At 36.4% G+C, this 15749-nt stretch overlaps 1 protein-coding gene across 1 annotated transcript in view; it reads right to left on the bottom strand.

Moving 5' to 3' along the window:
* Positions 1-15749, bottom strand: part of STPG2 (sperm tail PG-rich repeat containing 2) — a 3054419-nt gene that overhangs the window by 1488398 nt on the left and 1550272 nt on the right. Inside the window, exon 7 of the mRNA XM_044066272.1 lies at positions 10774-10881. Within this exon, the coding sequence (XP_043922207.1) occupies positions 10774-10881 (108 nt within the window). The remainder of the gene's footprint in view (positions 1-10773; positions 10882-15749) is intronic.

Raw genomic sequence — 15749 nt, 5'->3', positions numbered from 1 at the left:
CAGTTTTATCAATGCAAATGCTTTGGAACAGCTAGGCGATACCCCCACAAAAGGTGATAATATCTTGGACTTGGTATTAACCAGCATGAGTGACCACTGCAGCATCCCTGCAGTATCATCCTCCTTGGTAAGATCCAACCATAAAGAGTCACTTTCAAAGTCACCATCTCTCCTGAGCCCCCCTCTAGCTAGGGTCAAACAAAAAAACTTCTCCTAAGCTGATTACAGCCTCCTGAGGGATGGTATAAACAGCTTCATAGCCAGCCCCCCCTCTCTAGGAACAGTAAACAGTATCTACAACTATACCAAAGCACTATACGAGCATTTATATAGATTCATGGAATCAGGAATAACCAGCAGTTTTTTTTTTCTTCTCTCTCTCTCTCTTCATTTGATACATATATGATAGAGAACAATGTTGTCCCTATGTTGTTCTCTTATTTTTCAGAATGACAATTGTCGATTATCTTATTTGATTCATGTTGTTCATGTACAGCTAGCTAATCAAAATGACTGAAAGTTTATGTTAATGTTATATCTTCAGTATGATTTACTTAAATAACAGTTAACAAAAGAGATGTAGATGCACAGTAGTGTTTGGTAGGGAATGTTTAGATTAGAATTTGTAGAAGTAAAATCAGTTTATATAGGTCCTATCTATGGGAAGTTTTTGAGTTGTTGTAACCTGATGACATTACACATGTTTACTTTTTTGATCATTTCAGTTTTTTACGTTATACAAGACCTATATATGTCCTGGTCCGGGGATAGAGTGGGTAGGCACTGGTATAGGACGGGATGTCAAGAATGCTTCCAAATTACATATATCTTTAAACTCACTTTGACTATGTTTTTCCCTTTAAACCTCTATTATACAAAATAACTCATTAAATGTGGGAAATAGACTCATGGAACATAAAAGGCTCCAGAACTTAAAGAAAAGAAAGTTATTTTTACATTTATTATTGCAGGCTAGGGCGTCATTTATACTTTTTCAAGAAATGCATTTAACTAATGATCAATGGGCTGACATTAAGAAAAGGAAATGGATTAGAGAAATTGTAGCCTCAGAAGGTAAAACTAATAGTGCTGGGGTAGCTATACTTATTAAAAATCAATATCAAGACAAGATTTTAGACTCTAAATCAGATAAAGAAGGAAGATGGTGTTATGTTATTCTTTCTTCTACTCAACCTGATAAACCTATTTTACTTTTAAATGTTTATGCAGCTTGCAATAATCAACAACTTTTCATAGCATCACTTTATCCGATTTTGTCACAAAATGATAAATATTATATAATTATTGGAGGGGACTGGAACTCTTATCAAAACCCGAAGTTGGATAGATCTTGTCCACAAAGAGCATTTAATAAACAAGCAGTAACAGCAATAAGTGATATAAAGGAAGATTTCCAATTATATGACCCCTTTAAGTATTTAAATAACCCTGGTAATACAAATAATTATACTTTTTATTCAACATGTCATAAAATGTGGTCCAGATTGGATTTTTTTTTATTTCAGCAACAATGATTAATTTTGAACCTTTAGTCTCTATACATGCACGTTATTTATCAGACCACTCAAAAATCTCATTAAGTTTTGCTAAAGAACCTAGAGATACCATGCGGCAAAGAGGTTATAATTGGTCTCTTAACCCAAATCTGTTAAATAAAGAGGAAATAATACATGAAATTACAGATTACCTCAAAGACCTACTGGCTAGATTAGAGGAACAACAACATACACCTGATATCGAATGGGAGACAGTTAAATCACAAGTAAGAGGGATCTTTTGCAAAAAGCTTCATATTATAAAAAATTACAGATTAGAGATATTCAGGAATTGGAAGCTAAAATTAAGACACTTGACCAAGAATTGATTCAAAATTATAATACGCAAACAGAAATGGAATTACTTAAATGCCAAAAAGACCTCTTCTTAATTCAAAATAGTAGACTGACATTTCAGGAACATAGAATGTTAGCGAGGTATGCCAACCATGTTCAAACACCATCAAGTGCATTAGCTAGAATTATTAATCAATCGAGAACAGCAGTACAAATTTCGGAAATACAATTTACGCTAAAACGGAAGATATTATATACAAATATATATGGTGACCAAAAAGATCCACCCTCAAATAGGACCAATGAAGATTTCTTACAAACAATTAATTTTCCGAAAATAGATGACAATATGCAGAAGGATTTGGTCAAACCGATATCTGATGAAGAAGTAATATATATAATTAAACATATGAAATCACATAAAGCACCGGGTCCTGATGGTTTGATGGTGGAATTTTATAAAGTTTTTGATGATACTTTTGGTAAAATACTCTCGCGTGTATTTAACTATATAATTAAGAATAAAATAAATGATCCTCATTTTAATGCCTCAAAAACTATTCTTATACCTAAAGTTAATTCTGACCCCCAAAACCCTGACAATTATAGACCAATATCATTAATAAATGTAGATATGAAAATTTTGACCTCTATTCTAGCCCGTAGTTTAAAAAAAATAATGAATAAAATAATATCTAAGAAACAAGCTGGTTTTATGGCAACTAGACAAACTACTGACAATACACTTACACTTCATACACTTATAGCTTATGCTAAACAGAAAAATCTTAATATTTATGCGCTTATTACTGATGCACAGAAGGCTTTTGACAGGGTTGACATAAGTTTTTTGTTTGATACTCTACCATATTTTAATATATCCCAAGAATTTGTTCGAGTGTTAAAAATCTTATATAGCAATCCTTATACAACTTTATACATTAATAAAATGTTCTCTAAAAGAATACAGATCAAAAATAAAACATGTCAGGGTTGTCCGTTGTCCCCATTATTATTTAATATATATCTGGAACCCTTATTCTTATATATTAAACAGAAGGTATACCATAATGCCCGAATAATTTATGGAACAAAATATCAATGGAGGTGTTTGCGGATGATCTCAATATATATTGTACAACTCCAATTTCAGACACTAAAAAATTATTAAAAGCAGTGGATGACTTTGCAGAAATATCTAATTATAAAATTAATCTTAAAAAAACAAATAGTTTCCCCTTAAGAACTCCCAAACCTTTCTCGCTTTTGCCACTGGTGGGACAGGTAATGTTCAAAGATAATATTAAATACTTGGGTATTGTTTTCTCTACAGATGATAAAGATTTTTATACTATTAACATTAAAACAGTTTGGGATCAAATAATATCTGACTTTGGGAGATGGAATAATTTAAGATTACCAGTATGGCAAAGGTCTCAATTATTAAAATGAATATATTACCAAGATTATTATATATTTTTAGATCTGCTCAAGTAGCAATTTCAAAGACATTTTTTAAACAAATTCATAAAGAATCGGCTAAATTTATTTGGGAGCCAAGGAAAACAAGGATATCGTATGATAAATTAATGACACCAAAAAATAGAGGGGGATTGGATTTATCAAATTTTGAAATTTACTATTTAATAATAAACTCTAATAGACTCCTAAGAATTGCTAATTACAATGTATGTAGCACTAAGTGGGCACCAACATGGGTAATCTTGAATTATAAACATATATTAAATTTGAGTTTTAATCCTAAATCATTACCCTTTCTAGGAAAAGATAAGCTGAAATTATATGGGATAATGGACCACATTAAAGTATATATAACATCTATAAAAAATGTATTTCAATCATTAGATCTTGCTCAACATATGATGGTTTTTCAACCCTTTCATAGGAACCCTAATTTGAGATTAAATAATCAATTAATAGATCTTAAAAATTTCCCATTAATAGTTAATTTAACTTTAATTGACATTTACATATATCTCAAACTTTCAGCTAATCAAATAAGACAAGAATTAAACTTACCTAAAAATTATTTAGTTATATTGAGACAAATCAGGGAACTCTCTATAAGCTACTTTAAGAATTTTAAACCCAAAGATGAGGATTTAACCAAATGCTCAAATTTGTGGCAAGCTCTTCAACAAGATGTTAAATTTATAACCATATCAAATAAATTAATAAAGGAGTTTAAATTTCAGGATAAGGTTCTTTTATCAAAATATTGGAAAGAGAAAATCCCACTGATAGAAGAAAGTCAAATAATAAAAGCAATAGATTTGACAACAGAATCTATCTCTCTTCAAAAGTTGATGTATACTCAGCTTACGATATGGAATAATGCATATTATACATGCCTTAGCCTGCATAAATTCAATTCTAAAAACTCCACAAATTGTCCATTCTGTAAAGACCAACCTGCTGACCTTCTTCATATGTTCTGGAGCTGAAAATGTATTTATAAACTTTGGAACTCTTTAAAAATACAACTTCAAAAGATGGGTTATCAAAGTACAACACTTTCATGGAAATTTATGATTTTGCATATCCCTCCAAAATAACTTTCTAGATCACAAAGTATCATAATTATTAATATCTTCTTATTAATTAAACTATATATAGCTACTAATTGGTTAAACCCATCCCAAACTTCATGGGATAACTTTAAAATTCTAGCTATGAGACATATATAAGCCCACAAATTACTTCTACATCAACACAATAAAAATATCAATAACCCGAAAATATGGGAACAAGTGTTTAATATATTAGCGTAATATTTTAAACCTAAATCTATTATGAGTTATTTATACTCTGTAAAAGAACTTTGTAACAACAAATTGTGTAATACTTGAACTAATCTCAATTATTTTTATATCTTTTTGTATAAACTTGTGTTGCAGGTGGAAGCATTCGTGTAAATATTGTATATATGTTATGGTATTATTGTTAGATACATTAGTTGGTTTTTATTTTCAATCTTGTATTTGTTTGGAATTTGTATTGAAAATGATAAAACAATAAAGATTTATTATTGAAAAAAAAAGGAATAACCAACATGACTAAATCAACCTGTCTTTAGGACATCTGCAATTAATAAACTATATAACAAAAGGAAGAAATTGCTGTCCAGGACCAAGAGGGAGCAGATGCCTAATTGGAAGCAATCTCTCCTTATCCTGAACAAGCAAATAAGAGCACTAGTGAAATCCTCAAAAGCAAACTTTGAGTCCAAATTGGCCATATCTACTAGAGACAATCATAAGGCCTTCTTCACATATGTCTGCAAGCACCCAGATCTGTTCAGAACTGGTGTCAAGGACACCACATATACAAATACTATGGAAATAGCAAACCTGCTGGCTGACAGATTCAATGAAAACTTCACCCCTCTGTATCCCCATCAGTAAATCAGGACATTCCCAGTACCTTCCGCCTTCCCCTTATATCTAGGGAAGAGGTAATCACTGCTCTCTCAAAGGCAAAAAATACAGCCTCCATGAGACCCAATAACATTCCAGGCTGCATCCTACATGGACTCAAGCAGGAACTTGCAGCACCATTATGTGCCCTATTCAACTAAAGCCTGAGTACCAGCTTTGTCCTAGCTGAGTGGAGGGAAGCCACTGTCATCCCTTTGCACAAAGGCAGAGCATCCACTGATCCTGGAAATTATAGACACGTCAGCCTAGCTAGCCTGATCTGCAAGGCCATGGAACAGATTATCATGGACCTCATTAACAAGGACATTGACAACCTCCAAACACTCAATCCCACACAGTGTGGATTTGTCAAGGGGAGGTCATGTCTGTTAAATTTGGTCTACTTCTTTGAGACAGTCAACAAAGCCATGGATGAGGCGAAGATGGTGCACACTGCCTTCCTTGACCAGGTCAAAGCCTTCAGCATGATTCCTCACTCAGTCATAATAGATAAACTCTCTCAACTAGGCATCAACCCATATGTTACCAGATGGGTAGCTAACTGGCTCACTGACAGAATCCAATTAGTCAAAATAGGGGAAGCCACCTCAAGCAGTAGACACATAACAAGTGATGTACCACAGGGTTCAATCTTGGGGCCTCTGTTATTTGGGATATACTTTTCTGAGGTGCAGGCCAAAACCAATGGGCTACAGCTAACCAAGTTTGCAGATGACTGCAAGCTGGGCAGTGTCATTAATTCCCCTAGTGATGTGGACATCCTTCATGAGGGTCTCACCCAAACAAATGACTGGTGGCAGAAACATGGCCTCAAGCCGAGTACCAAAAAATGCATCATCATCCCCTTTGGGGAGAGTGACATCCCCACAAATTATCACATTAATAACAACATCCTAAGCACACAATCAGTTGTGAGGGATTTGGGCACTCAGGTTGATAGCAACCTGACTTTTGACCACCATGTTTCTTCCATTGTACAGAAAGCTTTCTAAATGGCTCACCTCATAAGTAATGGTATCTCATCCAGGGACAAGGGGATCATAACATCCCTGTATTCTTCCCTCTAAGGCTCATTATGGAGTAGAACACCCCATTCAGCGTGTACCTCACAAAGCACATGCAGCAGCTGGAAAGATCACAGAGGTTCCTCGCCAGGAGAATCCAGAGCATCAGAAATCTACCATACACAGATAGGGTAAAAGCCCTAGCTCTGCTATCAGTTTCATACAGACTCCTCAGAGGTGACCTCTGTCTGCATACAAGGTGATCTTGGACCCAGCCTTGATGGGACTGCTGCATATCCGCAAGTCAAGCTCCACTCAAGTAACTCGCACACGTGGTCTCAACCTGGCTGTGACATCAATAGGACTTGTTGGTGGGACAGATTTGTGTCTCAAAGACTCCCACATCTGTGGAATAGACTCACTGTCCATGTCAAGCAGAGTACCTCTTTACCCCTTTTTAAGTACAACCTGGATAACTGGATGGGAAACAGAAAATGTATCCCTGGGATTCCACCTGTGTCCCTGCTGGACAGGGACATCGGGTGCTGACATTTCTAAACATGGGCTAAACTCTTGGCTAGACTTATAAGGGCCTCAGGGCCAAAAGCCTAGTAACTTCCTATGATCCTATGATCCTATGTTTTATGTATGCCACAAGCAAAATTTAAATCATTGTATCTAGTGCTTCTGATGCTGTTCATTTTCTGTATGTGCAAGAGGCTCATCAAATATGGATCCAAGGATGCCCTGTATGTCAGGCATAAATTACCTCTTAGTAACCTGTAGGGTAGAAAGTATAAAGCTAGGGTTTTAAGTTGATCTATATAGGACAATGTGTTTATATCCTGGATTCTCCTGGTAAGGAACCTCTGTAGGCATTCCAACTGTTGCATATGTCTGGTCAGGTATATGTTGAAGGCGGCATTATACTCAGTGTTAGGTTTGATAAGGGCCCAATAAAATAGCAAAATGACTTCCTTGGACCTGGATGCTATGCCCGTACTTATAAGCCTTCAACATAGAATGATTTTCTTACTTCCTTAGCCACATGTTGGTCAAAAGCCAGATTACTGTTTACATATGTTCCTAGATCTCTTATTACTAGGTCAACTTTTGGAGGGAGGGGTGTTCACAATTGGATGGGAAACAGGAAATTCACCCTGGGGATCACTTCTGTGGCTCTGCTCGACAGGGGCACAGAAAAATAATTTTCTTGGGTGATGAAAGCCAGGGAACCTCTTTTGGCTAGGCTTATATAGGCCCTAGGGCCAATAGCCTAGTACTTACCTATGAACCTATGAACCTATGAACCTATAATCAATGGAGTAATTATCCTGTGAAGCAGTTTTCACAAAAAAATACTATAATGCATTTCTTGGTATTGAAATTTTGTCTGAGACTTTGGCACCAGTCATTTGTCTACGCTAGACCCTCATGTAAGATGCTTGTGTGATGGGAGGAATCAATGATAGCTCCCAATTTCCAGTTATCTGCAGACTTGGTCAGCCAAAGGCCCTTGGCATTAGCATTTATCTCTGAAAGGTAGATGCCAAATAAGAGAGGTCCCAGCATGGAGCTCTGAGGTACCCTGCTGGTGACTAGTCTTTTAGTAGAGGTGGTATCACAAATCCTGGCTTCCTGGGTCCTGACTGTTAGCCAGCTGGCAATCTATCCAGTGAGTTATACAAAGGTTTATGCCAAGTTTGGTGAGTTTGTCAGCTAAACCCGAGTGGGGTATTGTATCAAACACCTTAGCTAGGTCCAGGTAGGCGGTATGCATCATTTTCCCCATATCCATTGCCTTGGTAACATTCTCAAAAAACTTCATCAGGTTTAGTAGGCATGATCTTCACTTGACAAAGCCAGACTGGATTAAGTCCAGTGTCTGAAGGTTTCCTATGTCTTTGTTGATCAATTCCATGATAATTCATTGCATGGTTTTGCACAGTACACTAGTCAGACTAATAGGTCTATAGTTTCTGGGTGCAGTTGATGGTCCACCTTTGCGAAGTGGGATAACAGTTGCAGTCCTCCAGTCTCATGATACAAAACCTGCTTTGAGGCTATTGTAAAAAAGTGACTCAGTCATGTTTCCATCTGTTTATGTTTTTGTAGTACCCTTCTTTAGTGCCTCCAGCAAATGTGAAAGCTTTTACATTTGTCAGGTCATACAGTCTGCATTATACAGAGTGATGATCAGAACCATCTGATCTTCAGCATCCCTTATGTATTCATTACAGGCTATTACTGTTGTACAGTCTTTAATACAAGATCAGATTATAAAGGATTTCTGCATTTTCATAAAAAGCTATTAGTCTGGCAGTTAATATAACAGACTAAAGCTCAAATTTATTAATGAGCTGCTTCCTATGACAATGATACAGGGTTTGATTCTTTCCTCTTTCATTTACATCCATGTGACACTGAGCAGGTCATTTAACCCGGCAATGCTTTGGACTACTTGGGAATTTTTGCAAGGATCCTTAATGAATTTCATGACTGCATGCCTAATAACTATGAACCTGTTGTCATTGTTTGACAGCCATTTCCTATTGCACAGTTGATGTAGTTCAGGAAATGTAATGAAAATATCACCAGCACACTACTTTTTTAATGTAACACAGGCAGTTTATTCCAAGCAATTTATTCTTCAAGAGCAGCAGGCACTGCATTTGCGGATGAATCACTTAGATACAAAGTTGTTTGCCAGCAGCAACCTCTCCAATAGTTCTCTTTAATTTGGAATTTTTAGAAGACTTTTAATTATGCGGAGATTGTGTATATTGACTTAGCATATGTTATCTTATCAGGTACAGGATATTTCTTTTGCTCTTATAAATATTTAAAATGTGCTACTCATAGCTGGATCTTATGGTAAGATGGTCCATAGCCCACAAAGTGGTTATAACTGCTGGAGGGGTTGGAGTGCTCTCTGAGTATGACAGTACAGTATGTTCTTATCTGATCATTTTTAAACAGTCAATAACCTGAATTTGCTAGACTAGTGTGTATGCGCGCTGTGTGTTTGTGTGACTTAACCTGGAATACTTTGGCTAGTGTGTGTGCTTGTGTCAAACAAATTTGAAACGTGATCTAAGTCACTATTATTGCTATTAATTCTTTTGATACTGACATCGTAGAAGGATGTAGTCCACAATGTAGCTATAATTGCTGGGTTTGGGATGTCTGTGGATATAAATGTAGACATAATCCACCAATGGCCAAATGCATTTTCAGTGAATGTCAGTTTCAAGAAGTTTAATGTTGCTCATACTATATGTTTTCAATGTGAGTCTGTTTTATTTTCTTTAGCAAAAAGCCATCAGTATGTGTGCTACAAATTTTGAAATAAAGGTTTTAAATCAAATCTCTGTAAGTATTGCAAAAGCAAAAAAGAAAATAGTGTTTCATATTGACAGGTTTGAACAGTGTATATGGTAATTGCGGAGGGACAGAGAGAAAGAGATAAAGTAATAGGACACTGGAATGGTTGTTGGGGGGGGGGGTGCTGGTCCATTACCTTACCTAGTTCACCATTTGACCATGAGTCGTCTCTGATGAGGACTACTAGACTCCAGGAAACACTCTTTATTGTTACCCTAATCCCCTTACAAGGTTAATAGAACACATGTTTTGCAGCATGAAATAAATTATGTACATTATTAAGTATGAAATGAATGTCTGCCAGTATTGACTAATTGCAATGGTCCATGACTTACATGGATTGTGCAGAAGATCTCAGGTCAAAGTCGGGGGGGGTATTAGATGACATCAGAGAGTATTAGATGACATCAGAGTGTCATTTCAAATGTTACTCTAATCAACTTAAAAAGCTAGTACAGTAACAGGGCTTGCATCAGGATGCATTTTCTAAACAATATTAGGAAAGTCTAATGTCTCGTATTATTGCCAGACTATAATTATTCCCCTATAAATTCCATTTTCCTAGCTCACAGGTATCAGTCTATCACTGATTTACTGTACAGTCTTATATGAGGAATGTTATTAAACTCTGTGAGAAAAAGTCTTGAATTTCTTCTTTTATTATTTAACCTAAGAAAAGTATATTCTTGGTACAATTTAGTTGCACAGTGTCCCATTTGAGAACTGCATTGCAGTATAATTGTGAGCAAGTGCCATATATTATTGTAAAGACTTACACGTGCAGTTCATAGCGAGTACAGCATTTCATCTGAGTGGCATGCTATGAACTACAGGAGATAATCATGGCTATATGGTGGGACCTAAGGAGAGCACTCAGCAAATGTCAAGGAACAAAGCAATAGTGTTTTCTTGAATCTCAAGTGGCCTTGAGTAAAAATGGAGTCTGTGCATTAAACAGTACAACAATTTGGATAAGTTAAACCCAAATGAAGACAAGCTTTGTTAATGGAAAGTGATTAGACAGTGTGTTAGAAACAGACACATCTTTACTAACTGCAGAATCTTACTACTTACTTCAGTTTGTGAAAGAAATGGAGGGTGATGCATGACTAATTTCTCTTTAGCCGAGTTGCTCTTCTCAAATTGCCCTTTAATTTCATACTGCCCTGGTCCAGGAACACCCTAGAAAATAACAAGGAAAAGCTAAAAATAGGCAATTGTAGAGAAACATATTGTAATATTTGCAACTCATGAAACTGCTTTATTTTAGAGAAACGTGAAACTAAAATAAAATGACATTTCTTTCCACTATATCAAAATGCAGTTTAAATTCAGTTATACCAAATAATACTGTTTTGTGTTGTCTTGAGCATACACATTAAATAAATAAGGGTTTTTTTTTGCCTGTTATAGTGACAGAAAGATATAAGACTACAGTCCCACAGTCCATTTTACAGCTTTACAGTTGCTTAATGATGGACTGAAAACATTGCAGAGCATATCTAAAGAAAATGATCTTCCTGTTAGGTCTCAATCTAGTTGCCAAAAATAGCATAAGAACATAAAAAATGAATTAATAATCAGATGTTTATCACACTGCAATGCTCTATTAAAAAACAAGATATGTAAATGTAAATCATGTAATTTTCTGTGCCAATACAGTATTTAGTATAATTGTGCATAACTTAATCAAGTTGCCCAGCAGTGTCAACTGTTGTTAGCCAACTCTTAGTTTATAACTATTCAAGGAAAGCCAGGATTACCTCTTCATAATTGTATTAACAGTATCATCACTCTGTACCACTTAGGTGACTCTGACACTTGCATCTGATTATGTGAGAGCACTGCTGCACTCATGGAAGGCACAGAGCAGTCTAATTGCCCATGTAAATGGTAGGAAACATGATCTCCCATACCTAGCAGGTATTACCTCTTTGGTACTACTGATTACATATGCAACTCCGAACTCAATCTGGAAAAAAAGAGAAGCCATCAGAAGTGTGTCACCTCACTGACAGAATGCGTTCTTGGAAATTCTTTGCTTTCTGTTCCCTCTCAACTGTTAATGTGCCAAAGTAGTACTTTATTTCTTTGGCACAAAGATTCACTGCATGGGTGTCACTGCTGTACCTCTCAACTGTCAAGATTTTGCAGAATGTCCAGATTTTTGCTTCAAAATTGCTGTGTATTCCTCATAAAATTTGTGATTTTCTGGCAAATAACTGAGATGATATCAGGAATTAAATCACTAAATACTGACATACATTTGAGTTTCAGACTTCACATCCTTTAGAAAATGCATTTTAACATAAACCCCATTATTCTAACTACTTTCTAAGTTTATAAGAGCAATATTAAAATCCGTCCCTATTTTTGGGCCTTTGCCCCCTCCATTATGCTTTGTAAAGATTTTTTGGGCTAAGAAATTGAGAGGTAAGGTCACTGTATACTCACAATGGAAAACAGGGTTGGTACGGACATTTTCAAATGCATATTCTTCTGTGTGTGCGTGTGCGTGTGTGTGTGTGTGTGTGTGTGTGTGTGCGCATGCGATTGGTAAATGTGCTAGACAAAAAATGTTTATGTGCCTTAAAATGTGTGCGCGGAACATATACTGCAGTACATAGTTTAGAAATATTTTCTGAGCAGTTAGCCAAATCAAAATGCCTTGATTGTTAATGAATGTTAATTTAATGCAGTTAGTGCCTCACTTGGAAGATCAGTCACTCCTGGAAGTACGGACTAACACAGAGTCCAGCCAGGGTTTAACTGTAGTGTATAATCCTGAGGAATATACCTTCTGGAAGTATTTAATTTTAGAGCTGAAATTTGGGCTGGGAGATGCCTGCAACTTAAAATTTTTCTTGGCAGCTTTGAGAGGCCTGTAGCCTTAGACCTTCTTTTTGGTTAAAGGAGTTTGTAGCCTACAAGGACTGTGTGGAATAATGAACACTGTTATGAAGGTACTGTTTGCTTTATTTAGAAAATGCAAAGTCAAGTGGACAAATACATTTGTTTGTGGATAACTCAGCACACCATAGTTTTTATGCTTGTCCTACCTCTGGTGTCTTTTTTTTTTTAATTTACAGTATGTATATATTTACATATAAAAGAAGTATGCTTCACATTTTTAGTTCCTCTATCAGGAACAGTTTAGTTTTGTGAAGAACTCTACATAAAGTACTGTTGTCTAAGTAAATTTAACAGCAGATGTTTGAATGATCCCTGCTGCAGTAGCCTTAGCTATATGTTTTATATCCTGCTAAGTGCATAACAGCTGGTCAGCTGATAAAAGTTTGCAGGGCATTTCCCACATGCCCAAAACATTAACCAGCTATGCTGTGGGTGCTAAGCCCTTCAGAGCTTTGATGCAAACAGAGAGAGAGAGGCTAAAGCCCTGACAAGGACTTTACTAGGCAAATTAATAAAAAGGTCCTTGCCCTGGCAATAAAAACATTCAAAAATAAGGGCAATGAAGAGAGGGAGTGGCTACAGAAGCAATGATCCTTCAAACATCTATTGTTATGGTAAGTTCTCTTACATAACCATAATATGTTCATTACACGGATCACTGCTGCAATAGCTTTAGCTATATGGGTATATTACCATAACTTGGACTGACTGGTAGGAAGAAGGATGAGGGTCCAGGACCCCGTGGTGTATGGCCCTAGTAAAACCTGTCCTAGACCTGGGAAAATAATCTAGTTTATAGTGCATTATAAAAGTATATACATATGACCAATCTGCTGCTCCTGTAATGCTTCTAGAATACAACCCTTTCAAAAAGCCATTGGTAGTCTTGACCCTGCATGAAATTGTCTTCTTGTTGTGTATATAACAAAAAGTAATAGCATGAGACAACACATGGAAATAGCCTAATTTGACACAGGTTGTTCTTTTTTTTTACCTTCACAAGAAATGAACAATTTTCTTACCTTCACAGCAAATGAATAACTGATCAGAGTTCCTGAAAGATTTTGTTCTGTCAAGATAGTACCTGAATTGCCTGTGGACATCCACGTATAGATTACCCTTTCTCCCTGATGTTTTGATTCTGGAAAAAAAAGACAGGGAGATGGATAGTCTGTCTGAAACTAAACTCAGATTCCACTTTAGTAGATACAAATGATTATTTATTAAGGAAATCCTATCTTTGTGGAAAATTAGGTAAGTTTAACCCACCAAAACAGCTTGCATCTCAGGGACTCTTCTAGCAGAGGTTAGAGCAATAAGTAAAACTGTTTTCCATATTAATTATTTCAAGTCTGCCTGATGAGCTGGTTCAAACGGAGCATGAATTCATTTTTCTAACCCAAAATTTAGATGCCAAGGAGGAGCCACTTGTTTCCTAGGAGGACTGGTACGCAACACCCCTTTCAAAAATATTTTCAAATGAGATTGCATTGAAAGAGGAGGATCCATGGATAGACATGATGAAATGACTGACAGATGAACCTTTATGGAGGAGAAAGACAGGCCAGAGGATAATAATGCATACAAATATTGCAGAATCAGAAGAATACTAGCCCTGAATGGGTGTTATTTTATCATTTAGATGATCAATTCCATTTACTAATCTATGATTTTATAGTAGCATTTTTTTTTGCCTCCTTCAGTTCCTGATATACATCAAAAGGGTTTCTAAAAGGTATTAAGACTCTGTCATTCAGGTAGTCAGTTGCAGTTGTTTGGTGTCAAGATGTATCAAACACCCTTTGTCTCATGTGAGTAGATCCACTCTGTTGATGGGTCCAATCTGGGAAAAGCATATAAAAGCATATAAGACTGTGGAACGCTATAGCAATAACCCACACCTGGGTGTGGATAATGCTGTATTTACCCACGGTTGGCGTGGTTTGGTCCCGAGGGCGAAGCCCGAGGGACCAAACAAAGCCAACCGTGGGTAAATCCAGCATTATCCACACCCAGAGGTGGGTAATTGCTATTATACAATGACATTATTTAAGAAAAGAAATAATTACTTTTCTTAAATAATGGCATTGTATAATGCCTCTTTTCTGCCCTTCCGCAGCTGTCTGGTATTCTGCGGCAGTTCTGATGTACTGCGCGCCTGCGCAGTACATCAGAGCTGTGGGCAAAAGCAACGGAGAACGCAAGATCTCCGTTGCTTTTTTTTACTGTTTCGCTATGTTAAATGGGTTTAACATAGCAAGACAGCTTTAAAATAAGCAACAGATATCTCCGTTGCTTATTTTAAAGCTGTCTCGCATGTTAAACCCATTTAATATAGCGAGACAGTTTTAAAGCAACAGAGATCGCAAGATCTCCGTTGCTTTTACACTGTGTCGCTATGTTAAAGGAGTTTAACATAGCAAGACAGCTTTAAAAAAAGCAACGGAGATCTCCGTTGCTTTTTTTAAACCTGTGTCACTATGTTAAACTCTTTTAACATAGCGAGACAGTGTTTTATACTAACGGAAAAAGTCCGGGCGACCAGACCTTTTTCCGTTAGTATATTGAGGGATTTACAACGGGCACGCTGGTTGGGCTGGCCAATCAGCGTGCACGTTTTAGGGGAGGAATTGTATAATATACATTCTATCTGCTTTCATGAGGCAGTAGGCTGGCTGTCAGGCTAGTTAGAGGCTGTGACAAAAATATTGACCAATGCTGAAAGAAAAGGAAGAATTCTGGTAAGTTCTGGAATTTTTAGATGTAATAAATCATAATACTACTTCAGGGACTGTGAAATATCATAATGTTCCCACTAAAACAATTGATGAATTCTGGAAACAGTTTCAGAGAAACAGAACCATTCAAAGGGACTGTCTAAAGCCACCTTTTCCTCTGAATCTGAATCAGAAATCTAAGGGGACAAAACAGAATCTGTCCCTTCACCATCATGTTGCAGTTCAAATTCATAAACCTCTTCAGAAAATGAAGAATCTCTTTCTCTTACCAAAAACAGCTATACTTCAAGAACCAAGAACCTGAATTAAACTGTGAACAAAGCCCAATAAATCGCTCTTGTCCAAAGTGGCTGAGACGGGAGAAGAAATATATCTAAGTTTTTACTTATTTTTGACAGT

This window comes from Protopterus annectens, chromosome 3.part1 (assembly GCF_019279795.1).
Source record: "Protopterus annectens isolate FY-2018-M chromosome 3.part1, PAN1.0, whole genome shotgun sequence".
Lineage (NCBI taxonomy): Eukaryota > Metazoa > Chordata > Ceratodontiformes > Protopteridae > Protopterus > Protopterus annectens.
This window is presented reverse-complemented; position numbering and strand designations above follow the sequence as displayed.